The sequence below is a fragment of the Anastrepha obliqua genome, chromosome 4, assembly GCF_027943255.1.
Source record: "Anastrepha obliqua isolate idAnaObli1 chromosome 4, idAnaObli1_1.0, whole genome shotgun sequence".
In the NCBI taxonomy this organism is placed as follows: Eukaryota; Metazoa; Arthropoda; class Insecta; order Diptera; family Tephritidae; genus Anastrepha; species Anastrepha obliqua.
In genome coordinates this window covers 66,297,992-66,325,057 of record NC_072895.1, presented here as the reverse complement: position 1 = coordinate 66,325,057, position 27,066 = coordinate 66,297,992, and the positions used below count along the sequence as shown (strand labels likewise).

At 36.4% G+C, this 27,066-nt stretch overlaps 3 protein-coding genes across 6 annotated transcripts; 2 read left to right on the top strand and 1 right to left on the bottom strand.

The window, feature by feature from the left end:
* The first annotated feature begins 523 nt into the window (after positions 1-523).
* Positions 524-1,498, top strand: LOC129244010 (E3 SUMO-protein ligase NSE2-like). Its single transcript, XM_054881585.1, has 3 exons — positions 524-715; positions 771-1,203; positions 1,258-1,498. The coding sequence occupies exons 1-3, from the start codon at positions 628-630 to the stop codon at positions 1,373-1,375; spliced, it is 639 nt and encodes a 212-aa protein (XP_054737560.1). The 5' UTR covers positions 524-627; the 3' UTR covers positions 1,376-1,498.
* LOC129244009 (histone-lysine N-methyltransferase eggless) lies at positions 1,479-6,975 on the bottom strand. 2 transcript variants are annotated; one of them, XM_054881584.1, is made up of 15 exons: positions 6,634-6,975; positions 5,408-6,573; positions 5,215-5,350; positions 4,782-5,083; positions 4,459-4,717; positions 4,269-4,392; positions 3,760-4,141; positions 3,432-3,695; positions 2,871-3,377; positions 2,660-2,802; positions 2,420-2,597; positions 2,241-2,357; positions 1,978-2,171; positions 1,824-1,908; positions 1,479-1,766 (listed from the first exon to the last, which is right to left on the bottom strand). In XM_054881584.1, the coding sequence occupies exons 1-15, from the start codon at positions 6,782-6,784 to the stop codon at positions 1,560-1,562; spliced, it is 4,215 nt and encodes a 1,404-aa protein (XP_054737559.1). In that variant the 5' UTR covers positions 6,785-6,975; the 3' UTR covers positions 1,479-1,559. The 2 variants fall into 2 exon arrangements, with proteins under 2 accessions (XP_054737559.1, XP_054737558.1); XM_054881583.1 differs by having other exon boundaries at positions 5,408-6,974.
* A 2,569-nt stretch (positions 6,976-9,544) lies between these two features.
* On the top strand, positions 9,545-25,515 carry LOC129243661 (epidermal growth factor receptor substrate 15-like 1). 3 transcript variants are annotated; one of them, XM_054880852.1, is made up of 13 exons: positions 9,545-9,759; positions 9,907-10,143; positions 10,458-11,233; positions 11,690-11,861; positions 11,921-12,070; positions 12,129-12,218; positions 12,542-12,604; positions 12,848-13,045; positions 13,115-13,576; positions 13,674-13,862; positions 15,519-15,617; positions 23,453-23,654; positions 23,798-25,515. In XM_054880852.1, the coding sequence occupies exons 1-13, from the start codon at positions 9,694-9,696 to the stop codon at positions 24,847-24,849; spliced, it is 3,756 nt and encodes a 1,251-aa protein (XP_054736827.1). In that variant the 5' UTR covers positions 9,545-9,693; the 3' UTR covers positions 24,850-25,515. The 3 variants fall into 3 exon arrangements, with proteins under 3 accessions (XP_054736827.1, XP_054736825.1, XP_054736826.1); XM_054880850.1 differs by having other exon boundaries at positions 9,546-9,759; positions 23,147-23,654; XM_054880851.1 differs by lacking the exon at positions 12,542-12,604 and having other exon boundaries at positions 9,546-9,759; positions 23,147-23,654.
* The last annotated feature ends 1,551 nt before the right edge of the window (positions 25,516-27,066 follow it).

The following is a 27,066-nucleotide window of genomic DNA, read 5'->3' as shown; positions in this document are numbered from 1 at the left end:
TATCCGTACTTTTTGACACACACCCCTGTGTTATCGATAATTATTATTACGAATGTCACAATACGTTCACATATGCATTAATCACCTATAAATCCACCAAATTAATCTACCCATTCACATTTGGCAGATTATCTGCGAAATTGACAATCAGCTGACAATACTTTTGTAGGGTTTTTCTTCATAGAAATTATTTTGGTGGAATATTTCGGTCCTTTTGGTTTCTTTATTTATTAGTAACGATATGAAAAAAATACAAGGAGAAGGAATAGCTAATATAATTGCGCAATTGGCTGGTAATAATCCGTATGCGACGTTTACTGAGGTTGCAAAAAATTATGGCCGCAATGCGCATGGGATATTCTCTATATCACATTTTATAATAAGAGGACAAAACGTTTATGGACACACCCTTTTTTCTGTTAAATGCATATGTGTAATGTGAACGTACTTTTACCATACATCATCGCAAACAATCGGTTGTTTACTGGCAAAAAACTATCAATGAGAACCGATAACATTTAATAAGAAATGAACAATAGCCTGTGTAGACATATTATGAAGACTCTCTCCTGTGTATTTTTAAATACTTTATTCCAAAGTTTGTATATCCTGCAGTAATAACACAAAATGACTGATTTCCTTCGGACCGAACTTGTAAATGCGCAACAATGTCTGGTGGAAACTTATGAATTGGCTGCTGCGTATGGAGACAATGGTAAACAATACTCATAGATTTTTTTAAGTATGAAATTAATAATTGAAATTTATAGAGGAAAAAGACCCTAGCAAATATTTGCACCTAATGGAACGCATATGTCAAATAAGAGAGGATTCTAAGCGGAATGAACGATCTTTAGAATTGGCTATGGAGGAACGTACCATAACTGATTTTGAATCTACCTTTCAGCGGGAATTAAATGGAAATAGGAAATATTGTCAGGGTAAAAAAGATCGTGAATATAAAGATTTCAGCAATCGGTTAAATGAAATAGCTAATGCCAATATGAGTGGTTCAAGTGATAGTGCATCAAGATCGTCGAATGTATCGAAAGACGGTGGGCTAATTGAAATGGATATGCAAGTGAACTTATTTGATCCCCTTACAAAAAGACGGATGGTTGATCCAGTAAAGAATACAATTTGTGGGCATGTCTACGAAAATACCAGTATTAGAGACGCATTAGCGATAAATCCAAAACTACGGTATTTTTGAAATAATTATATCCGATGGAAAATATTAATTATCCCCATTTTCAGGTGCCCTGTTGCTGGTTGTGGCAATGTTCGGCCTATTAATAAGGCTAATTTAAAACCAGACAATACATTAAAACTGCATCTACAACGTATAGCGAATGCCGAAGAAAATGACGCTTGACTTACATGGAAAAGTGACGTTAAACTCCGAAATATATATATTTAGGAAAGCATGAAATAATCACTTTTTTTATTGTATCATGGCATAAGAGTACAAAAACAAATGCTGAAAAGTGATCTTCAATTTTTTTTTTTATTTTTCCACATAGAGAACGATTTCTTCTATAATTAATGGTATGTCTTTCTTAAAGTAGTCGCAACCGACAATTTGGTGCACCACATTGACAATATAAAACCTTTCCGGGTACAACACCAACCTCATAATTATAATTCCAAGTTAACTCCGTGCCAGCCCGAATGTTCGTGGAAGAAAAGAATGCCACCCAAGGAAAGCGTAAATCATGTGTGTCAACGAAAACGTTTTGGACGAACAAATTAGGAGAACACGAATGCTGTAAACAAAAAAACTGTTTTTAATTAATGTCTAAATCTTTAAAATTTGTAATTACGTTGAAGTAACGTCCAAGATTTCCTGTTATTTTCGCATCCATCACATAACAAGCCTCATCCTTTCCAAATAGACTACGTATAGAGCTGGTGAAATAATAAAAAATTCCGAAAATCTAAATATCATAAATATTAGGAAAATCAGTAATTACTTACGATTCTCGTGTTGAGTCTTCGTTCATATCCGCATTTGGATTGAAATTGATTACTTGACGCTCCTGTGAATCTTCATCAGTGTTTTGACACGAACTGCTACGTGTAAGCTTTTGCGCTTTGTTTCTGGCGCGAGTTAAAAATGATTTACTAGGAGTAAACTCGTCATCATCTTCTGGGTCTGGTGCATAAATATCCTAACGCCAATGCATGCGAAATAGTTAAATAATACATTATGCACCTACTATAGCTACTCTTTTACAAACCTCCTCTTCTTCAACCTCCGGTGGCTCAACATCTGACTCGTATCCCTCTTTAATTTGTTCGGCCACTTCTATGTAATCCAGTTCTGCAAAATATTCATCACCGGCGTCTAGACCACCCTAGTAAAAATGATAGCGAAGGTAATGGGTATGGCTAACAATTTATATGCTAATAGTTTTACTTCATTTGCTTTTGCTTCAGTTAATAAGTGGCCAGCATAAATGCACACAAAACTCCCTCTGGGCACATCATTTATGCAACGCAAGCCCCATCCACGGTTTGATGTTTTAAATACTTGTAACTTCATAGCTAATGGTTGTTGTGCTACACGATTTAAGCAATTGGATTTGCACTTACATCTAAATGAAAATGTCGAGATGAGTATAAATTTAAGCTTGTAAAAAAATTTTCAAAATTTAACCTCGAGTTGCATTCGTAAATTCCCGTTGGAACATGTTCATATAAACGTTTGTATTGGTAACCAATTTCTTCCATTGGAGTGTTTGGATTGCCATATTTGGCGCCTGCATAAGTTAGTTGCCAACAAGAGCATTTCTCCTTGTCCTAGGGTATAATGGGTTTTTAAATATTTAATTGAAGTATAAATGCGAAACACGTAATTTGTTAGTTACCGAACAATCCCCCTCACAGTCGCAACCAACCAAAAACTCTGGATCAAGATTTATATTTACTCCATCAGTAGGTATACGTTGGGCTGCGTATTTACACTCGGGTGGCAAAGTATTGTCGTAGTAATTAACTAAAGGTATAGCCATTCGCTCCTGACCGCCGGATATATCGCGCTTTTGAACTATCGCTGATTCAATTACATATTCCGCCAAACAGCTGGTTTCATGGTGGAAGTCAAAGTTATCCACATTCAGTATATTATTTGTTGCACGAAGGTACCGACGCACTTCTTCCATGTTACGCATAATTTTGCCACACGGTCCACGATAGGCAACTATTTTTTTGTTCTTTAAACGCAATATTGGACGTTCCCAACCTGAAAGTAAGGGTTTCGACAGGGGGCTGTACGCGCTAAGATTATGTGGTATTTTAAATAGACATGAAGATGAGCACTTGTGTGGGCGATAGGTTAATGGAGGTAAATCTCTTTTGGCGGTGTAATATACAACCTAAAAACAATAAAAATTATATTTCAATACATCATCGACCGTATCTGCACTTACTTTTCCTTTTGGTTTGTTTTCATCTTCAAGATAAATAGTAGAGTTGTTCAAATGCCGCACTGTTGGTACTGAAGGTGTTGCAGATTGTGTATTAGTTATTGATGATGTTGGGTCTGATGACAAACGGCTAACGCTCTTTTTGGCAACAGCGCGTGGCTCAGTAGAAGACGCACGCTCACGCTCCTGCGCTTGTTGTTGCTGCTGCTGGTGCTGTGCTGTTGTTGCTTCTTCATCAGCGGTGTACCGTATGAATGGTTCAGTTCGCTAATCAAAATGTAGACAACAACTAATTATTACTGCTGTGTGTCGCACACTTTTATACACTTACCCTGGCTAAGCGAGGTATGGGTAGCGTATCCTTTTGTAGTGTTTTCTGGTACTCTTTAAATACTGGGCCTAGTCGCAAAGATCCACGGTATATCCATTCTGTATGACTTTTGGGGCCTTCAAATTGCATTTGTATTAAACTACAATCAATATCTACGACACGCGCGTAAATCCATTTGCCATTCGATTCTGTGGTCATGCTTTGCCCTTTCTGTGTCTGCACCATCGGTCGATTTATTGAATACTGAGTTAGATATTTCTGTATAAATTCTCGAGATGCTGGATGAACATCTTCCCAAACATGTTCGGAAACGTTACACACTAAACGAACATCCTTGTGTGACACATACTGAGTGTAACCATCGTCATAGAATATCAAATACCTAAAATGATTTTGTGTAATTATTTCTAAATAGTTATAATTGTAAGCCCATACAATACTCCCTATAAGATTTTGTGGATTGTCGAAGTGATAATATAATATAGTAAATGTACAATGAGACCATTTACCTGTAATTATTGTTTGGTTTTAAAGGCTCAGCAATAATTCCTGGATAGAAAGCACTTTGTATCATCATCTTTTCTTTGCCTCGCGACAAGGAAGTGGCATCGAAGTAAGCAATTACACGTGATCCTTAAACAAAAATATTGCTATTAGTAATGTTCTAGTTTTGCACGTTTATAGAAAAATCAATTTTACCAATTGGAAGCCGAAATTTAGGTGGATCATAGTAGGCTATATGCTTTGCTGAGACTGTTTTCACCATTTGATACTGTAGTTTCATAAATTTAACTTTATAATGAGGCACCTTAGAGTGTGCACCTATAACTACGCTGGGTTCCACCTGCTCAACCACCTTACAAGGCACCCAGCTAGCTATTGCTTTGTTTTTCACTGCATAATATATTTGATTAATTTCTATAGACGGACGCATTATTTCCCCAGTTGGCGGGCAAGGCTATGATGAGTCAATAAATATGGCTACGATTAGTCGGCACAAAATTCAATGAAGCAGTACTTACAGTTACTTCAGGAAAAGTGTAAGGTAAGCCTGTATTCAAATCTAAAGGCTGAAACTGTCGTAAACGTATTTTTGGACATTGATAAAGTGAGCTGTACATTTGATCCGCTTTCCTCTGCAATGAGCGCAACAATTCATCATTTAAATTTGATTCTTCCTCTAGTCTGCGAGCACGCGTTGTCAAAATTGTCTTTGACCAAGTTAATTGATTTTGAATTTCCAGATTCTCAAGTACATTTTTAATAGAGCTCTCCAATTCTGCTTTAATCAGGTCCAAATCCACTTTAGAAAATGAACTTTTTGCTAAAACAGATATTTGATGTCGCAATATTTAGAAATTCGTACTACAAATTCTTCTGATTAAATTTTCCATAGTTTGTATAATTACAATATCTATATATACGATTATAAAATACTATAAGAAATAGTTTTACTTATTGGAGTCTGTGTTGTTGTATGCGCTTCTTCCTCGTCCTCACTGCTGTCTGTAATTTCCACAAACTCTGGTCCTTGCACGGTGATGTTTTTTAAGAGTAAAGGTTGTTTTGTTTTTAATATACTACAGTAATCCTGGAAAAATTATTTTGTGTCGTTAAAGAAATAGATATGGCGGAAGAAAGTGCTTACCTCATAAACGTCGAGAGCGCTGTCATAACATTCTGTGCACACGTATTGCTTTTGGGTACGCCTTTTCTTTACTTTAAAGTGGCTTAAAGCGAACTGCGGTGCTAGGAAAAATTGCTTATGATTATGTGGACAATCATGGTTAATACATTCTTGGTTGTAAAATATTTCATCGGAGGTGTCTTTGAGCGCGCTTTCATCTGCGTCGGATATTGTTTGCTTTTCGTTTTCTGGTTGCATAGCAGTTTCTGTTAACAACTCTAGTTTCTCAGTACTTGCATCTTCCATTTGGGTATCCTCTTTTGTTTCGTTGGCTCTTTCTTCTGGCACGATTCTGTCACTAATATTTTCGGCAACAGTGGGTGATGTTTCTAATGTAGTAGAGGGGTCACCCTTTTCTCCATTTAGTTCATTTTTCTGTACCACATTACTTCCTTGAGGTTCTTCATCATCATCGTCGTCTATTTCAATGACTGGAATGTAGGATGCACTTCTTGTCTCTGTAATTTCTACATCTAGGTCCTCTTCTTGTGGTTTTGTTTCTTCAATGTCATCGTCTATTTCAATAACATTTTCAAGTGTGGACTCGCAGTTCTTTACCGCCTGATGACTGGACTCAATTTGTGTCTCAGAAGGTATTTCAATGGCATCGTTTGCAGTCCCTTTGTGATCTTTTTCGTCATCCTCGGAATTTTTTATTTGGCACGATTTTGTAGGAGTCTCAATTGGTTTTTCATCGATTACAAGTGGTAATGATTCTTGACTATCGTCGTTTCCTTCAAATAAATCTGTTGATTTGGCATCCGTACTTCCAGATTTTGTTAGTATATCTTTGTCTGTTTCCATTGGTTCTACTGGACTATCACTCACTATCTCTTTTGGTAACGACAATTCGGTCAATGGTGCATCTATTTCTTCTTCTGAACAATTTGGCAAGTTACTTGCACCGATATACGGAGAAGGGTTGGCTATATGTTCAGTTGCTTCATTCTCTACTTCCATATTAATAGACCTATTTGGTTGCTTGTTTTCTTTATTGGATGCCGTATTTGGTTCTTCCGTTACTTCGGATACATCTTCGTAGTGCATTTCTTCGGGGTTCGAATTTACACCTTCGGGCGTTGATCTTGTCATTTCTCCTGCATTTCCGTCTATTGTTTCTATAACTTCTACCAAAGTATTCTCATTTGCTGTTTCCATTGCATCACTGATACAACTTATTTTCTCACCAATATTTTCATTTATGATTTCAGCCTCTTCCACATGCGTATTCACCCCTTCGCCATTTTTCTCTACATTGATTATATCCTGTGCCTTTTTACTAGAAATTGTTCCAGCAGTGCTTGTGTCTTTTGCGTTCGTTTCGATGTTGTCAGACATTTTAAAATTCACTGAATTTTATTAATTCAATATATATTTCCTTATGCTGTTCCAATAACATAAAACTTTCCGGAAAATAATAGCCGCATAAACAAAAGTCTTACAAGCGTTGCCATACAGATGGGTGATATTTGCTGTCAAACATATACACGGTAAAAAAAGGGGTTGTCTGTAAAGCCGGTTTACTGAAGATAGTTTAACGTGACAACGTCATAAGAAAATACTGATGGAATGGTTGCATTTTTCAAAACAAAATTATAATTTTATTTGTTTGATAGATATTTTGTATGGATATAGAGAAGGAGGTAAATGGAATCGCAATGGAATTGATCAAGTTACATTTACACAAACGTGAAAAATTACGGAACATTTATCAAATTCATGAAAGATATGTTCAATTTCGATTGTGCATCGGACGTTAATAAGTCAACAACACTAAGAGGCAACTTCATCGATTTGCCTTTTTCAAGACACATTACACTCGAAACACCCCCTTTCATTTCCTACTTTTCCTATCATCGTCCTATTCTCAACAGAGAAATGGTTCATTACCAAGCACACAGGAAGAAGGCGTATGCAAATACAAATATGTGAATTTATATTCATATGCGCATATACATACATATATATGCTCACTCAAGTAGAAGAGAGCCAGATGTCGATCGTTGCCGAATGCGGAGGCCGATTGTGCTCTTTGTCGTTCGTTCCGAGCAATCGCTTGCAGTTCGCAGTTCAAGCAAGGTAACGACGCATAAGCAAGAAACGACACATTTTTTCGTGCGTGTAGCCGGCTAAATCAAATTATAAGACCTTATCACGTCAAAAACTAATGAAAATGAAGTGCCGCATGCTAAATTGTGAAAGTTCAAGTTATTATAAGCCTCCAAATGCTTATACATATATGGATGGTGGCGAGGCAAAAAAGTGTGTATGTATAATTTCTTAAAGTTTAGTAGTTCCATTTCTTTCATTTACTCTTCCTCTTCACAAATAAGTAATTCCCCTTCCTTTTGTTTGTTTATTCATGAAGCCTGAAGACACAGCGAATAAGGGAGTCGCAATAACTATCGTAATTTCTAGATTTGGCAATTCGTATCTTTTGTCGACTTCTGCCGCGCCATCTGGGGTCAAGGCGACATTTTTTTACTTTGGTATCTTATCCGCTCCACGGGCATCCTCACAGACCACTGCGGACTGCGGAGACTCCAATGCACCTTCTCTTGGAATGCAGAGAAGGTTGAGACATCATGGCCAATTGCAGTCAGAAGAAAGGCACGTACCGTCAATCCAACCCAGCTCCATCCTGAGTTTAATAAGGGAACTGGGATTGGACGAGGTACAGTGATGAGTAAAGGGCACAAAAGACCATGAGGTCGAAGTGCAAACCTCATATATCTATCTATCCATCTATCTCATTCGCTCGGTATTGTCGCCAGTCGGTTCACGAAGTTTCGTTTAAAAGAAGATCGTTTAAAAGTATGGTAACAATGGCAAGAATTGGTTGCTATTTTCACATATCACTATATTCAATATATATATAATAGATGAGTCTTTATTCAGACGATATTGAGTAATAAGCCCAAAATAAATACTTAATGAAATTAATTAAATGTTCGTGTAGCAAGGAAGGAGGAAAAACAACCTGTTTTTCCTCCCCGGCCAGAACAAAAATAACATGCAAACCAAGACAGGGTAACCAACTCAGCACACCCCTTCTGCAGGGACTAGTCTAAGTCATTGCTCCATTTGCAAATGGTCACTTTTATATGCATTTAGGTATTTTGTCGCTTGATATAATGAGTATCGAATTTATTCCCCATCTACCACCAAAATTTCTTATTTGGCGAAATGATCAACTTCATACGATGTGTATGCCTATATGCATACTCTGTACAATATTTGGCATAATGTTCCGTTCAGTATTTTTAATATCATTAAAAGTTTTTCAAAATCGTTAATTGACGCTGTGTAATAGAGTTATTCAAAAATTTAAAATAAAACAAAGCAAAATAACTCACAATGGACCTGCTAAAGGTGTGTCATTACGACAACCACCCAGCCTAAAGCAAAATAACGGGTGTCGAGAAGATGCTGCTAAAATTTTACGATCGAATTGTACAATTTGATAAAAAAGAGTAGTTTGGTAGTTAATTTTTTAGGTACTAAATTGCAGAGTTTATGAAGTGATGCGCGCTTAATTGAGTACTCTTAAAATTTAGAAGCACTAATATTTTCACAATGCTGCCATAGAAATCCATTTGCATATTTCGCTGCTGACATTTCAGTAAATATTACGAAGAAAAAAAAAAAGGCACAAGGTTGAAAAGAAATGAGATTTAAAGTTTTTAAACAAAGTAAATTTGAAGAATGAAGTGATGTATTGAGTATTATATTGAGTAATATCATATGCAAATAATTCGATAAATTAGCAAAAAGTACAATACAGGTTTTGCTTCAGAGTTGCATATTCCATTAGAAGTATGTATATTAACATATTTTTTCCTTTATTTCATTTTGTGTTTTTTTTTTGTATTGAGGTAAACTACAATATCCATAGTCGCACTTCTTGATGTTTTAAAAAAATTAAAGAAGAAAAAAAAAAATGATTTAAATAGTTTTTTTTTAATCTAATTATGCTACAATATTCAATTCGATTAAATTCAAATTCGCTTCTAATTAGATTTATGTATTCCGAAGCAACTCTACTCTAGGTGCATCTTTGCATTATGTATGTTAACGCAAAATCGATTTACAACTGTCAGAATTTTTCTGTTTATCGATTTTGTGATAAGAGAATTTGGAAAAGTTTTATTCTTGAATGAGCAAAAATTGTGGCGTATCTTCATAATCCTGATAAATTTGCCGTTGAAGTTGTTTTCGAGCGAGGAACAGTGCACTGGATTTAAAAAATGAATTTAGACTTCGCGAAATTGTGCGGCAAGCACGGTGCCATTTATGAGGCATATTACAAACAGGTATGGTATAGGGGTATACATGAAAAACGGTGTTCTGTTGCGTATAACTACAGTGTGTAGCGGATACGCCTATTGATTTTTACTTTTTTATGCTTCGAAAATTAATTGGTGTTTGTGTTCTTGTGCTTGTTCGGTCTAATTGGGTAGATTGACCCTAAAGGTTCTGGTGCTATTGAAGCGATGACGGCAGCGAAATTTTTGAAAAAATCTGGTCTTAGTGATGTGGTGCTAAGTCGGGTTTGGGATTTGTCAGATCCTGACGGAAAGGGGTTTCTGGATAAGCCTGGTTTCTTCGTTGCATTAAAACTTGTCTCTCTGGCTCAAGCAGGTCAAGTAATTAATATGAGCAACATCTATACAGATACACTGAATCCACCGAAAGTGGTAAGTATCTTATAGTAATAATCATAATTGATTAAATTTGAATAGATTACACAATCGCGGTTATGGAAACGATGATATTGATGAGTTTAACTTTTACATATAATTAGATTGCTTCTGTCTTGTTAGCTGTCCTAATTAAGAATTTTTGTGCCAAATATGTAAGCGAATTTGACGTCACTGCAATTCGTTATGTATATATGTGCCTTTTTTGCATATGTGCTTACGAGTATTTCGTTTAACATAACTTAATGTTGCTTAATAAATATAAGATATCGAAAAACTTTAAATTTACTAAATAACTATTGTTTATATAGGGCGATATTCCAAAAATTATGCCACCTCGCATCCAAACTGTGCCAGTTTCGAGTGGTGGTATTACAAGCGGCGATTGGTCCATAAGTGTTATTGACCGTTTGAAGTATGAACAACTGTTCGAGACCCTGAAACCTGTTAATGGAATGTTGGCTGGAAACAAAGTCAAAGGCGTACTCATGGACTCGAAACTCCCAATGGACACTTTGGGGAAAATTTGGGATTTAGCTGACCAGGACAAAGATGGTAACTTGGACAAGCACGAATTTATCGTAGCCATGCACCTAGTTTACCAGACACTGGAAAAGCGCACTGTACCAGATGTGCTACCACAAGAGTTGCGCAAGCCAGGCGGAGGTCCACCTCCAAAACCAGCTCCGCCGTCTGTTGCAAGTAATAATGCTACGATGCCGCGTGCACCTAGTGGCGAAGGGTTTGGCGATGGTGGTTTTGTAGCCAACTTTCCTAAAGATATAGCACCTCCACCAGCTATACCGCCGCTGCCTGTTGCGATACCAACAATGACACGTGTTCCACCCGTAGGTGCTAGTGGTGTGCAACCACAGCCTCTTATATCAACAGATCCTCTTATACCTATTGGCGCGCCACCTTCAGTAACAGCTAGCGCTGATTGGGTTGTTAGCCCAACTGAATTGAAACGCTTTGAAATAACATTCCGGGAATCAGATCGAGACAAAGATGGGCTTGTATCAGGACTCGAAGTAAAGAATGTGTTTTTACAATCGGGAGTGCCACAAAACTGTTTAGCGCATATTTGGTGGGTATAATTCCATTATAAGTTTATATCTATTCTAATGATGAACAAAAGCGGCAAATAGTAAGAGTAAAGTGATGTTCTTTTACACGGTTGAGTAAAAAGTAAATTAGTAAAATCCTATTTAATGGTGCACATTTATACGAGTATATTACACATTGGTGATCAGTCGACTAAATAACTTATTTGACATTAGCAAATTTCGTTAATAAAAGAGAAGTTAGTATTTTAATTCAACTTTAATTATAGTGGATTCTGAAGCTATAATTATTACTAATTATTTATTTAAACATCAGACTGGAACCAAGAAGTTTTGCGCTTGAGTGTGATAAATGTTAAGTCTATTCAAGTTGCATTGCGATTGGAAAGCCCAAAAGCTGTAATAACGCTAGGCCTTTTCGTTTTGCTCTGCTAGCTCGTAAATTTCCGTTTAATGAAACTAAATTATAAAATTTTTAGGGCGCTTTGTGACACAAATCAATCGGGCAAGTTGACATTCGAGCAATTTGCCTTGGCAATGTGGATGGTGGAACGTAAACAAAAAAACATTGAGCCTCCGCAAGTACTGACAGCCAATATGGTACCACCGTCTATGCGTAGCACTGTATCTGGCGTGGATTTGCAACCACAAGTAAACTTATTTTCAAAAAATGCACTCATTTATTGATAAAAACATACTCATTTGCGTAGGAACCAAAACCGACATATTCTAATCCTGAGCTAGAAATGATTTCAAAGGAAATCGAAGAACTTGCCAAAGAGCGCCGTGCTTTGGAAACAGAAATCGCACAGAAAGAGGCAGATATACGCATAAAATCCGGAGAAGTTCGTAGCTTACAGGTTGGCATTATAATAATTTTAAATAAAATACTTTAATTACAGTATTATTTGATTTCAGAGCGAATTAGATACATTGTCTGCCACACTAAAGCAATTAGAGAATCAACGCGGGGAAGCACAGAAACGGTTGGACGACTTGAAAGCGCAGGCAAGTACTAAATCTTATATACCAATTTTGATGCCGATATAAGTATAAGAAAACATGTTTGCTCACAAATGAATGATTTTATATGAAAGTATGATTTTATATTTAATTTAAACTGAAATTTATTTTTTATTTCTTTCATATGTGAAAAACGTTAAAATTGGTGCACACATTTTTATTACATATGTATCTTCGCCGTACGTGTGTGCTCCACATTATTGCTCCTCATTCCCTTGCACCATCCAACCACTTTAACTACCAAATCCTACCAAACATTGGCATCCTTGCTCACATATGGGTATAAACTAAACAATTTTACTAATTAGAGCATTGATTACCAGACGGTACTAGCAAACATGACTTTAGATATATTTCAATTAAGAAATCAGGTTTGTTTGTTTTATTTATGATTTTGCTGCTATGTTTTGTTGTTTTGTTGGGTTTCGTTATATATTATATTTTTTACCTTGAGCGTGCATCGTCGATGTGTTCCTTTAAATATTTCATAAGAGATTTGCATAATTGGTAATGTAAAATGCACTACTCCATGTACTTATATATTCATGTACATAGTTTGTTCTGTTTTTTAGTCTATTTATAAGAAGTTATTTATAAGAAAATCTTACTTGCAGGTCAATAAAATACGCGAACAATGCCAGAAACAGGAGGAAACTATCAACGAGCAAGAGGGTGAACTGAATGCAAAGCGATCTGAGTTGCAAAAGCTAAAAGATGAGGAGGCCGCGTTGCAGAAAGAGTATGACCAAAATAATCGCGAATTACAAAAACTAACACAACACCTACAAAACACCCAATTACAAATAAGTTCGGTATGTGCGCTAAAAAAGGAAAATTAGCGGAAAAAACTTCACACAATTATTTATCAATTAACCCCACAGGTACGTTCTATGGTTACACAATTAATGGAAACTCAGCGGCAAATGACTGATGCATTGCTGATGTGTCGAGCGGCCATCTCAAATCAAGACACCGAGTTAGTTTCAGAGTATCAATTAAAAATCGAACCAGACTTCAGCGAAGCTCGTCAAACGCTCGAAAAGAAAGTTGAAGAACCTAAAGCGGACGATCCATTTGATGAAAATAGTACTGCAGCACCGGCAACGAAAACTTCGAACACAAACGGATTTGTCAGTAATGGCTTCAGTAATGATCCGTTTGCGGCTAATAATGTTAATATTGGTCGAAGTGGATTTAATGACAGCTTTACAACCAACACTGGATTCAGCGATAGCGGATTCGATGCATTTGGCAACAACAGCGGCTTCAATCAGCCACAAACCGATCCGTTTGGCAGTGATGCATTCAGTGGAAATAAACCTAGCAATGCTGTAACGCCCGAGGTATATTCTTATTTAATTACAATATTTTACATAGCATTTTACACATTTTATTTATAAAATATTTCTATACAAATTTGTAATCTACCTATCTAAGCAGCCGGGTAAAGATGACTTTGGAAGTGATCCGTTTGCCGCATTGCATGCACCTACGGGCCAAGGACAGGTGTTAAGCCCAAATACTCAAAAGTCGGGACCACCTCCAAGGCCTGAATCGCCAAGCCCAGCATTGCCACCAAAGAAATCGAAGGTGCCACCACCGCGACCAGCACCACCTCGTCCAATGCAAGTGAGTAAAGCCAAAACCAAGAGAGGTAAACTGAAATCAGTAGTTATATGTTCATGTTCTTAACACAGTAGTTGAAATTATGCGTAAATCTATCTGTGGATTTTTGAAAGCACAACCCATTGCACTTCATCATACTTTGATCTTTCATATAAAAATTAAATATTTGAATTCAACTTTTATTAAGAAGGGCTCTGAAGAAGCAGCTTTGAAAGATTAATAATTTCAACTTGCATTAAAGCCCTGCAGCTTACGGCTGGTTTTTAGTTGTTTTGCCAAAAGTCCTCAAAATGGCATACCAAGAGCTACTATGCAGGTTAACCAAATTATTTTTATGATAACGTTCCTTAGCTTTTCCTCTACTAGTTGTAGTACTATCAGTATGTATGCCCGCATTTTAAATTGGCACCTAACCACTGGTTGTTTCGAAGATTGTCAAACTTTTACACCTCTATATAGTTGTTCTTGCCTTAAATTCTGTGACAAATTTTACAATGCATACGGCGAAAACAAATTCCCACAAAAAAGTTCCGTTATTTTTTGCTTTTCTTCGTGTGCATTGCCTTCGTTTCGTGGAAAATTTCGCTTATTAACAATGGAGTGAGAAGCTAAGGTAAATCGCATTGCAGAGTTGGCATTACAAAAGTGTGGTAAAAGTGCAAGTGAGATTTACGAATTGATGAAAACACTTAATATTTCGAGTATGTTTGTTTACCACCGAATCAATCGTTTTTCCCAAACGCCTGAAGTGACAGACAGAAAAAGAAGTGGTCGTCCTCGCGTGGCTCGAACCAGTGCAGCCATAAAAGCCGTTCTAGAAAGAATTCACTGAAATCCCCATAGAAAGCAGAAAATCATGTCTAGGGAAATGTATGTATCGACCAGATGGACGTCAAGACTGATTAGAGATGATCTCCACATGAAAGCCTTCCGACGCTCAACTGGTCATCTTTTGACAACACGCTTGAAGAAAATTAGACTCGACAATGTAAGCAGCTTCTTTGGTGGCAGGCGGTCAACGGCCATATTCCTTTAACAGATGAGAAAAGAAGCAGTCTTCCATCAAGATTCCACTGCAGTCCATAAGGCGAAAGCCACTCAGCAATGGCTAAAAAATAATATTACTGGGTTCATAGCCGCAGAAGATAGGCCGTCTTGAAGTCCAGATCTGAATCCATTGGGCTACAGTTTGTGGTCAGAATCGGAGAACTTGGCGATTTGAAGAGCTCAGAGAAATTTGGAGAGTCGCAAACTATGCTTGTTTCGAGCAGCAACGTCAAAATCCATGGAAACCGTGCGTGCTGCAATACCCGAATGGCCTAATCGTTTGAAGGCTTGTGTAAAAGCAAATGATGACCATTTCGAATGAAAATTTAAAATTTTGTTTTTCAATATTTACATGATTAAATAAAATTGAAAAAAAAGTATTATAATTTCATATCTATGTATAACGGACTTAATGTGTAACAGAATTTATGGCAGGACTAAGTATTCTATGACAATCTGGATTTATATCTGGACATAGGCTGCCATTTTAGTAGCATTCTCGAAAAAACGTTTATACGGCTATCACAACAATAAAAAAAAGACATCCATATTCTCATGAATTGGTAAAGTTTACCACGAGGGTCATTATTACTGAGCATTTTTTTATTGTAGGGACCCGCACGACCTGCTCAACCATCTGCGGATGCTTTCGGATCAAATACATCTAGCGGAGGTGGTGGCTTTGCTGACTTTGCAGATTTCGACAATAAGGTTGGTAGCAATTTTACAGTACGTTGGGATCGTTGGTAATGCATGCATGCCACACAACCACAATGCCACTAACATATCCCTTAGACATAACCCAACAACACCTTTTGTTATTTGCTTTTAACATTTTTAACATCAGTTGTACAAATAATATTTTGATTTCTTTTAAGTAGTGGTTAGTTATGTTTTATGCCTTATGTTTTGTTCTTAACAAATTTTGCTAACAAATAAAATTTAACACTATTTTTCGATAGAAATTATTATTCAAAGAAAAGAGGTAATAACAAAGTATTTTCATTTAAAATGTGCGAAGAGCATTCTGCAAGTCTTAGCGAAAACTTTATGTTTTAATTTCGTTATAACATATTATAACTTATTTTTTTAATATAAATCATACATGGTATGCCCAAATTTCGCACATACATACATACATACTTGTGTATAAATCCAAGAAATTACTCAAGCACCTTTCATCAGTTCTTTAAATTTTGGTTGCCAGTATTGTTTTTCGTTTTGCTGTTACTGTAAAATACAATACAAAGATGTTTACTAGTCAGCCTTCCTAGTTAAACTTTTTTATTAACTTTTTCAACCTTGTGTTCAACTTACCGATGAGACTAACAGTGCGCTTCCATTTTCTGAAACTCTATTTTCAGTGAACATCATATTATCAATCACGTTTATATAAATATTAAGAAAGAGTTATTTAACTATAAGTGTTTTTTCTTATCAACAAAAAGATAAACAATTGCATACCATTACTCACGCATTAACCTAACAATCTACTTAGAAAAAGGAAGTGAAACATAAGATAAACAAAAAAACCAAAAACAAAAAAAAAATCGTTAATACTCTTAGCTAATTTAAATACAAATAATAATGAAAAGAGTTCGAAAATTCCCAAAACTATAGGTAAATTGCATTATGAAAATGAATAACAATTATAATTCGATATTATCATGTTCCCACTAGTATTTGACATACAATATTACATTCGTTCTCGTACCTAACCAGATCTACTGCTATACATTGTGAACAAAGGAAAGCTTTCGTTTGAGTGTTGTAAGCATATTTCTTCTTTTTCGCAAATTTATGCTGCGTAGTTAACGAATAGAAGTACGCATAAATATATGCACTAATAATATTTTTCTTTTATACATACACACATATATAACATTTATTAACTCATTTGAGAAAGAGGGTAATGATAGAGGAACTTGTATTTATAAACACAACAAGCATTCCATTAACAAAATGTATTATTTATAACAAAGAACAAAAACAAAAAAAAAAAATGTGTTAGCTCTGAAAGAAGTATTTAACTACATATATAAAATTATGTGTTCTATTATGGTACTCTAAGCCTTGCTTAATTAATTTATGTCGAGCATAGGTTAGACTTCATTTTTTGTACTCATTTGATGATTTGAAAAACGTTATAAGTAACGTTTTCTTCCATAAAAACTGAAAATTGCCATTTACAACTCATTATTTTTTCGAATTAAATTATGGTTACAGTGTTATGAAAAATATTATGCTAGAAAAGTAAGATACAATACCCAAAAGCAACTCCTATTGTTTCAAACAGTTAATTTTTTTTAAACTTTGATTTTTTGTTGTTATCAAGCACTCACAATAATTTTTGCGGATGCTTTTGATGAGGCAGTTCTTGACCGAATTTGAAATCAGTCCTTGTCCGAATATAAAAATTCTATAATATTTATACATATTGACTAAATATATATATGTACATATGTATGCATATAATATTCAAGCAATTTTGGGCTAAACTCCGCTGAGAAGTTTCGCGATTGTGTGAATCTTCGCGATAATCGCTTACGCGATTTTGGCCGACCAACTGTTACCACCAGCTCGTATCGCATCGAATACTTTCAAAGCCGGAGCGTTTGTATCCATTCGGACGACATGACTCAGCCAACGTAGCCGCTGGATCTTTATTCGCTGCGCTATGTCTATGTTGTCGTAAAGCTCATACAGCTCATCGTTCCATCACCTGCGATATTCGCCGTCCAAAAATCTTACGCAGAATCTTTATCTCGAACACTCCAAGCGTCGCTTCATCGGATGTTGTCATCGTCCAAGCTTCTGCGCCATACGTTAGGACGGGCATGATGAGAGTCTTGTAGAGTGTTAGTTTTGTTCGTCGAGAGAGGACTTTACTGCTCAATTGCCTACTTAGTCCAAAGTAGCACTTGTTGGCAAGAGAGATTCTACGTTGGATTTCAAGGCTGACATTGTTATCGGTGTTAATGCTGGTTCCTAAATAAACGAAGTCTTTTACAACCTCGAAATTATAACTGTCTACAGTGACGTGGATGCCGATACGCGAGTGCGCCGACTGTTTGTTTGAAGACAGGAGGTATTTCGTTTTGTCCTCGTTCACTACCAAACCCATTCGCTTTGCCTCTTTATCCAGTTTGGAGAAGGCAGAACTAACAGCGCGGTTGTTAAGGCCGATGATATTGATATATTGATATCGTCGGCATACGCCAACAATTGTACACTCTTATAAAATATTGTGCCTGAGCGATTAAGTTCTGCGGCTCGTACGATGCTCTCCAACATCAGATTAAAGAAGTCACACGACAGCGAGTCACCCTGTCTGAAACCTCGTTTGGTATCAAACGGCTCGGAGAGGTCCTTCCTTCCAATTCTGACGGCGCTGCTGGTGTTGAGCAACGTCATCTTGCATAACCGTATTAGTTTTGTGGGGATACCAAACTCAGACATAGCAGCATACAAGTAACTCCTTTCCGTAATGTCGAATGCAGCTTTGAAATCGACGAGAAGATGGTGTGTGTCGATTCTCCTTTCGTGGGTCTTTTCCAAGATTTGGCGCATTGTGAATATTTGGTCGATGGTAGACTTTCCAGGTCTGAAGCCACACTGATAAGGTCCGTCAGTTGGTTGACGGTGGGCTGCAGCCTTTCACACAATACGCTCGCTAGAACCTTATAGGCGATAATCCCGCGGTGATTGGCACAGATTGCAGGATCGCCCTTCGAATGGATTGGGCAGAGCACACTTAAATTCCAATCGGCAGGCATGCTTTCATCCGACCATATTTTGCATAGAATCTGATGCATGTACAATCAAGCAAATTCTTTTAAACAATTGAAGAAGTTTCAGCCAGTCGGCTAAGTGCTTAACCCGACAGGCTTGTTCTGCCTCAACTAACCTACTGTAATTTTGCGCAAGTGCTGACATTAGTTATATAGATTGCTTTTAACATTGATTTTTGCAGTAAGAATTTAATTAATTCAATTTTCAATAATTATTCGTTTGCAAAATTCTGCATTGACAAAGTAGGATTCACTTCACTACAACAAATTTATGTATTAGATTGTTATTTATGAATGAACTGACCTAGTTTCTTCCTCTAATTGTGTCTTACAAGAGAGAGCTGCTTGCTATGAATTGCCATTGTCCGCCAAGCTGGGAGCGCTTTATAAAACGTGGTAGCATTTAAATGGTTATGCTTTAAGACGATGAGACTTGACTTCTTGAGAGCGATACCATTTCTGGAATATAATAAAAAATACCATAACGCATTTTATCCAGAAGTATATACGTGTGTATATACATATTTTCGCAGTCACTCTATCGGCGGCCTACCGTTAGATGACTTCGAAAAGCACGCTTAATTGGCTTATCGGTTTAAGGCAAGGCTGCTATAAAAATAAACACTTAACGACTTTAGAAAGTTTCTTCGATGATATTGATAATAAAAGATGGCAGAAACTCGGTTGTTGTTGTTGTTGCAGCATAATCATTCCCATACATATATGGGGAAGTGACAGTCCTTGGCCGGATATAAATCCGGGTCGTTGCGCTAACGTAGAACCGACTGCCGTGGGAACGCAGAACTCAGTATTAATTTACGCTTAAGTAACGATTGAAAACTTATAAAAACCAGATCCCTCTAGTCTCCTACAGTCTCCAAAGGTGACCTTTAAATTGTTTAAATTGAATTTTTGCTTGACTACCATTCTGTTGGTTATTTTCTAATAGATCACTCCGAGTGCAATTCTGTAAAGAGAAGCTTCTCATGATAACTATCGAGGCGGCAGCATCTCGCGCCGTAAATTGGAGAAGCGTCTCGGGGAAAGTACCTTACAAAGGATGAATGCGCCAGTTATATATACAGGGTTCGGCATATTAAGTGCTACCAACCTTACACTAGTAATATCCGTTACTATAGCACTCATCACAATTAGTTATTAGCCGCAGAAATCATTTGCGTGCTAATTTGTTAGAATAAGAATTATCAAATGGAATTCAGACTGAATAGTGTGATTGAGTTGTATTTGGCTAGAAAATCGCAATCAGTTGTTGTTCAGGAGGACAGTCACATCTAAGGGAATCGAATGTTTCTAATTCACACAAAATGTTATAACGATGTAGGTAGCATTGTCAAAAATAGTGGAAGTGGACCTAAAAAAGTGAAGAAATGGCTTGAGCGCAAACCTCGACGCAGTGAGAATCAAATGGCCAAAGAACTAAAGATATCTGAACGGAGCATTTGATGTATACTCAAAAATGAGCCTTTAAAGTTCCAATAATTACACGACACCAAAAAAAGTTCGCCTCAAAAGAATAATTTGTAAACTCTCACAATTATGGGGGAAATGTTTTGGAAGCTACTTTGCACTGGTGGGTACACCACACACATTTCGGTCGTGGGCTATGGGGGCAACAAGACTTGACACCGTCGCACAAAGCACGTGAATCAAGAATAGCTAAAAAAACAAAGTTCCGCACTTCATTTCTTCGACACAATGGCTTTCGAAATCCACCTACGTAAATCTGATGAACTTTTAAATTTTGTGCATTTTGGAGGGCAGGATTTGAAAAAAAGAATATTCCAGTATACGAGCTATAATACCGTAAGACCACAATCGAGCACCACGACACTCGTTTTATATCGGCCTAGACCATATTTAAGGCAAAAGGTGGTTACATCGAGATATAAATGAATCCTGAACTTTTGACTTATTTTCGTATATTTTTCGCTTTCAAATTCGCAAAAAATAATCGAACACAAAGAAGTTATGGCTTGTTGAATAGGTAACAATTAACTTGCCGAGTTCTGTATAAATACATTTATGCTTCATATTCATCAATGAATGATACACACATAGTAAATATCCACCATTACTGCAACTTTTCAGTCTCGCTTCGAAAACTTAATTCATTGCAGCAAAAATGCCCGAAATTGTTGAAAGGCTCGAGCTCAGCCCATTTATTGCACTGATTGTATATGTGTGCATACATATAATTATATATTTAGTAAAGATGTACAAATTAAAATTCATGCGTTTTCACACATTCATCAAAGTTATCCTTAAGCAACATTGCATATTTGCAAAATGAACACTCCCTCATAGACTACATTGCATCCACACAATACCTTGAATGTGCAAGCAAAGACTTATCTAAGCGTTGAAGGCGTTCATTACTTATTATTGTATTGTATTGTATGTTACAAGACGAACTATAGCCGCATATTAAAAAAATATATAGGGGGGGATAAGGAACAAAATAAAATTGCCCTAATAAGCATATGAAAAATTGAGGTGAATATGGAATTATTAATAAAAATTCAATATAACTATGACAATGGCAATGATGTAAAAATACATTTGATGGTATCATTTCACAAAATAATATGAAAAATAAAAGAAATAAATCATACTAATGAAAAATTCCTCTTCGAATTTTTTTCATTGCATTCGATTTTGATTGGCAATAAAATATCGATTGTGAAGATGTTTACTGCGTTAGTTTAGTTCTTATATAATAGGACTATGAATAAGTTCGTGCGGTTTTTTTTCGAAATTTGAAACTTTATTGACGTAAAATGGTTACAAATTTAATATTCAAAGTATTGTCCATCGCTTGCTACTACTTTTTCCCATCTTTCTGGCAATTCACGGATTCCCTTTGTGAAAAATTCGGTCGGTTTTGCCGCAATCCACGAATCGATCCATTTTTTGACTTCATCGTAATTACGGAAGTGCTGGTCAGCCAGGCCATGTTGCATCGATCGGAAGAGATAGTAATCGGATGGCGCAAGGTCTGGACTATACGGCGGGTGGGGTAGGACATCCCATTTGAGCGTTTCTAAATATGTTTTGACCACTTGTGCAACATGTGGCCGAGCATTGTCATGTTGCAAAATAACTTTGTCGTGTCTATCGGCGTATTGCGGCCGTTTTTCTCGCAGTGCTCGGCTCAAACGCATCAATTGTCGTCGGTAGACATCCCCCGTAATCGTTTCATTCGGTTTCAGTAGCTCATAATACACAACACCCAGCTGGTCCCACCAGATACACAGCATAACCTTCAGGCCATGAATATTCTGCGCCGACGTCGATGTTGAAGCATGGCCAGGGTATCCATACGTTGCCCGACGTTTTGGATTGTCGTAATGGACCCACTTTTCATCGCCAGTCACAATTCGATGCAAAAAACCCTTTCTTTTGTGCCGTTGAAGCAGTTGTTCGCATGCCATAAAACGGCGTTCAACGTCTCTTGGCTTCAATTCATACGGCACCCAATGGCCTACCTTTCGGATCATTCCCATGGCTTTTAAACGTTTGGAAATGGTTGATTGATCAACTCCCAAAGTTTTTGCAACCTCTTCTTGCGTTTGAGCCGGATCTTGATCGAGCAATTCCTCCAATTCGGTATCCATGAACTTTGGCGGCGCACCCTCGCGTTCTTCGTCTTCCAAGCCAAAATCACCACTTTTAAAGCGTGCAAACCACTTCTGGCACGTTCGCTCAGCTAGAGCATGCTCACCATAAACTTCCACCAAGATACGATGACTTTCGGCTGCTTTTTTCTTCATATTAAAATAATGAAGAAGAATTCCCCGCAAAAACACATTATTTGGCACGAAATTCGACATTTTCAAGTGTGGTAAAAATATTGTTGTTTACGCTTCAAATAAAAAACTTATACTGACGTTTGTGCCTTACGACAGTAGCTCTCCAATGAATGTTTGGAAATGTGGATCGATGGAATAATAATCAAGTTACGCCATCTGTTGTAAAACCGCACGAACTTATTCATAGTCCTATTAATACTAAAAAAAAAACATAGTCAAACGAAGTTCCAAGCTTTATTGGATTACTGTGTACTTATGTATGTACGATAAATGAAATTTGCTTATAAGCGTAAGTAGTTGTGTATACAAGTAAGTACATACACACATATGTAAGTTGCGGTGTTGGATTCTTTTAGAAAGTCATGCTTGTTTTCTGTAGTTTTTTCTTATATGTATCTGCAAATATGTACATATACGAGTATATATTTTATGCCAATGTATGTACATATGAATTATTCATTACATTTTAATGTTCTTTTTATTACTTTTTTTTATAATTTATTAACAAATTTGTATTTTATTATGATTTGGTTTTTATTTCTTTTGTTTCCATTTACATCCGTTTTGTTGAATAAAAATTCGCACATGCACAATGGAACTGGTGTTTTCTCGGCTTCAGGTCTCGAACATTCCACCGCCTATAGCATTCCCTACACAATCAACATCTGCACTCCTGTCGCTTAACAGTACAAACAACAGCAGTAGTAGTTCATTTGTCACCACCTCGACCACTCCCACCGCCAAGGTAAAGAGTGCCACATCAGTCACCACCGCATTTGCATCGCCATCAGTATCAGTTTCAAGCGCATCACCATCAACGCCAGTGTCCACGTTAACGGCAATTGCAAACATTTCCAACAATTCATCCACTACGTCCTCGTCTCTAAATGATCATTTAACGCGTTCCATCACACCGCTACAACAGGCGTCCAAAGTAACAACCGGTACAGCAGCGGGTAAAAGTACCCGTGAGAGTCGAGCATCTATTATTATTGGTCCAACAGACTTCTCAGATGATCCCTTCAAGGACTATCGATATGAGGATCCATTTAGTATTAAAGACCCATTCGCGGATGATGATGAGGATGATACAGATCCGGAGAAGGTTTTTAAGGACGAAATATCAGGTGATATTTCAATTCATTTTACTTTTGCACTTTGTAGTTTGAATTTAAATTTTATTCATCCTTATTAACTACATATGTACATACTTTCCTTTCCTGAGCTTTTCATACGATATGAATATAATTCAACAAGGTTATTCTTTTAGATGATGACAAAGTTAAGACCTCCAGTACGACCTTTTTAGCCAACAGCATAAATACGCAAAAATTTGGAGCTATTAATAAAAGTACAACCCCACTTAGTGCTGAATTTCTGGATCGATTCGACGCAATCAATTTGAATCCCAGTCCGGTACCTTCACAACAGTCGTCAATATCAGGTGGTTTAACAGGTTTAGGTGTTAGCGCTGGGACTCACAGTAGTATTAGTAGTTCAAGTAAGAAGTCAAAAAGCATTACACCTCCACTTCCAACAGGAGGCGTGGTTGGTGGTGATTCCAGCAGTCTATTTGATAACTTTGCCAAATTTGATGCTTTTGGGGCGCCGAAATCGAAAACGGCAGGAAAATTGACTGCATTTGGTGAGCTGGAAGCGGCTTTTAAAAGTAATAGCTCTCAAGAGTCCACAACCAATACAAGTGATTCCTTTTTCGATGCATTTAATGATAATTTTGACAATAATTCTAATCGGGATGTGAAGACAAACGCGAACACTGGAAAGTCAAACGCTAATGTCTTCGATGCTTTTGGTGATAACAAGACAAATTTGGATGCATTTGATGCCTTTGGTGCCTCAAAAAGTGTTGCCGCTACAACTTTAGAATCTACAGGAAATTTAGCAATCACAAAATCTTCTAAAATGTTTGACGAATTCAATGACAATACATTTGAAGATGATTTCTTTAAAACAAAAGATAAGAATGCGAATGCGACCAATTTTGATACTGAACTGACAACTAAAGAAAACAATTTTGCTAAATTTGATGCATTTGGTGATAGTCACAATTTTACTAATGATTTTGCTACTGCTCTAAATAATTCGATCAACTTAATTAATAACGAAGACTCAAAGTCCTCGAAGGTTGTAACAGGCGCAACATCACTGATGAAAGTACAAAATCTCACAACTCTATCGAAAGTGTCAAATCCGGAAGTAGAAACTAAAGTTTCAGAGAAATTTGCTGCTGATTACTCTAAAGCCGACACATTCGAGTTGGACTTGCAGGAGGCACTCAAGCGTAGTGTATTAGATAAATAACGGAATGCTAGCTACTGACCCGATACAATTTATACTGAAATCGTTAATACGATTTATAGATTTGCTTAATCTCAATGTATTCCGTTGTTATATATACGTAAATATATATGATGCATATAGTAAGAGAATATGATAGTTCGCCATAATAATGGAAATTAGACATAATTAGATATATGGGCGTGGCCCGTTGAACAATTCAAACGAAGTTGATAAATTACTCATTCATCATTATGCCGTTTATGTGTTTGCTCAGATTTTGTACTCATAATTTTATTTACAACAAGAATGATTTTTATTCATTAAGAATATTAAATATTTTTTCGCTTAGAAATGGATTTGCGTTGAGTTGCGTACACAGCTTTTCTTTTTGTATAAAAATGTGTCGCAATTATTGGAATTGAATTACGCATGCGAACATTGTATTTCAGCTACAATAGCTACACAATACCATATACAATACAAACATAACGTTGATTGAAACTTAAAAAACAATTATGAAAATTGCAAGTTACAACATATGCAAATATGTGTCGGAAATTACTTACGTATCGAAGATTGTAAATTACAAAAAATTATGTTAATTGTAATCATTGATCCGAATTGCTTAGTTCTCAACCAAAATATCTGACAATTCCATAATTTAAAATAAACGTATTATTTACTTTATATTATTTTATTTTCGTTTAGTTATATGACAAATTTTTCATTTACATGAATATTTATAATAAAAATGCAAAGACTGCATACTGCTACATACATAAACAAATGAATATGAATATTCGCCTAATATTTTATTATGAAGTTGCAAAACACAAAAGTGCTATTACTCGAATTATAACTGTTGTAAGGTAAGAAATACTTAATATATTTTCATATTACTGTTATTTCATAATGAATTATTAGATGTTGCCTGAATCTTACCACTTTTCTAACACAACCTTTCAGATAGCAACCTTCAAAAATTAAAAAGATTCTCACATACAACACTGCTCAATAAAATGTTTTTAACAAAATAAGCACGGTGTGTTCCCGAATTGTTTCCAAAGTTGAAGGGTGTTATAAGGTGTCTTTGTATCGAAATATCTTCAGGCGGTAGATATTCGATGTTTGAGAAAAGGTGGTAATCTGTGAAGAGTTAAATTTTGAATAAGACTCTTCGATCCGCTCCCATCACTCCTTACAATAGTTGTTGACATTTTGCTTGTCATGAGAGCTTAGTGAGATCAAATAGTGCTAAAGCCTTAAACATACCTAGCGATGTTTGCGCTATGAGATTTGCCTGTGAGTCGTTCTTGAATCAATTTGATTTCTTGTTGAAATTCGTCGCTCTGCTAATCAGAAAGTTCTATTTAGTGCAACGTATGAACCAAATTTTATAGAAATTACTATAATGGATGTTTTCTTTGATGGTACTTATTGCAACAATTATGGCCATAAATGTGGTTGAGAAGTGGCTATTTTATTCGATGAATAAACTTGCATAAACTGATTCTCTCGTCATTCTGAATTATTTCGCATGGACATACATATTAGCCTTATCGATATCGTTACGCTGTTTTAAATAGCCGCCATGTGGTATAAGCTCTAGAGGATTAGTGCGCCCCGGATATAAAAACTTCTGAGTTCTGTAAAAAGCCAAATAAAACTGTTTTTCCTTATAGACCAGCTCTTGCAAATAATCGGAGTATAATATAAAATCTAATAAGGATTATAACTTTTTTTAAGTACTAGAGCTGCCTTAACCGGATGTGTTGGTGCGTGACTATCATTCACAAGAGCACAGGTTCGATCGGAGTTGGCTTAAAACTGTAGGTTTCTTCATTTTTGGAGCAATATCAAGGCACATACCACAAATAGGACGAGTAGCTCGGCCAAACCTCCAATAAAGGGAAAGAAAATTAAATATTGCATGTAGCAATGAATCGATCGTATAATAAATAATAAATAGTCTGACAGAATTGGCAAGTATACGAGTTAGATTGTGATCGGTCACAACGTTTGGGCATGAAAACACGAGTTAACTCATGACCGATCAACAGAGTGTTAACCCAGTTTTCCAAGACCTTATAATACGTTCACATATGCATTAATCACCTACAAATCCACCAAATTAATCTACCCGTTCACATATGGCAGATTACCTGCAAAATTGACAATCAGCTATTAATACTGCTTTGAGAGGTTTTTCTTCATAGAAATTATTTTGGTGGAATATTT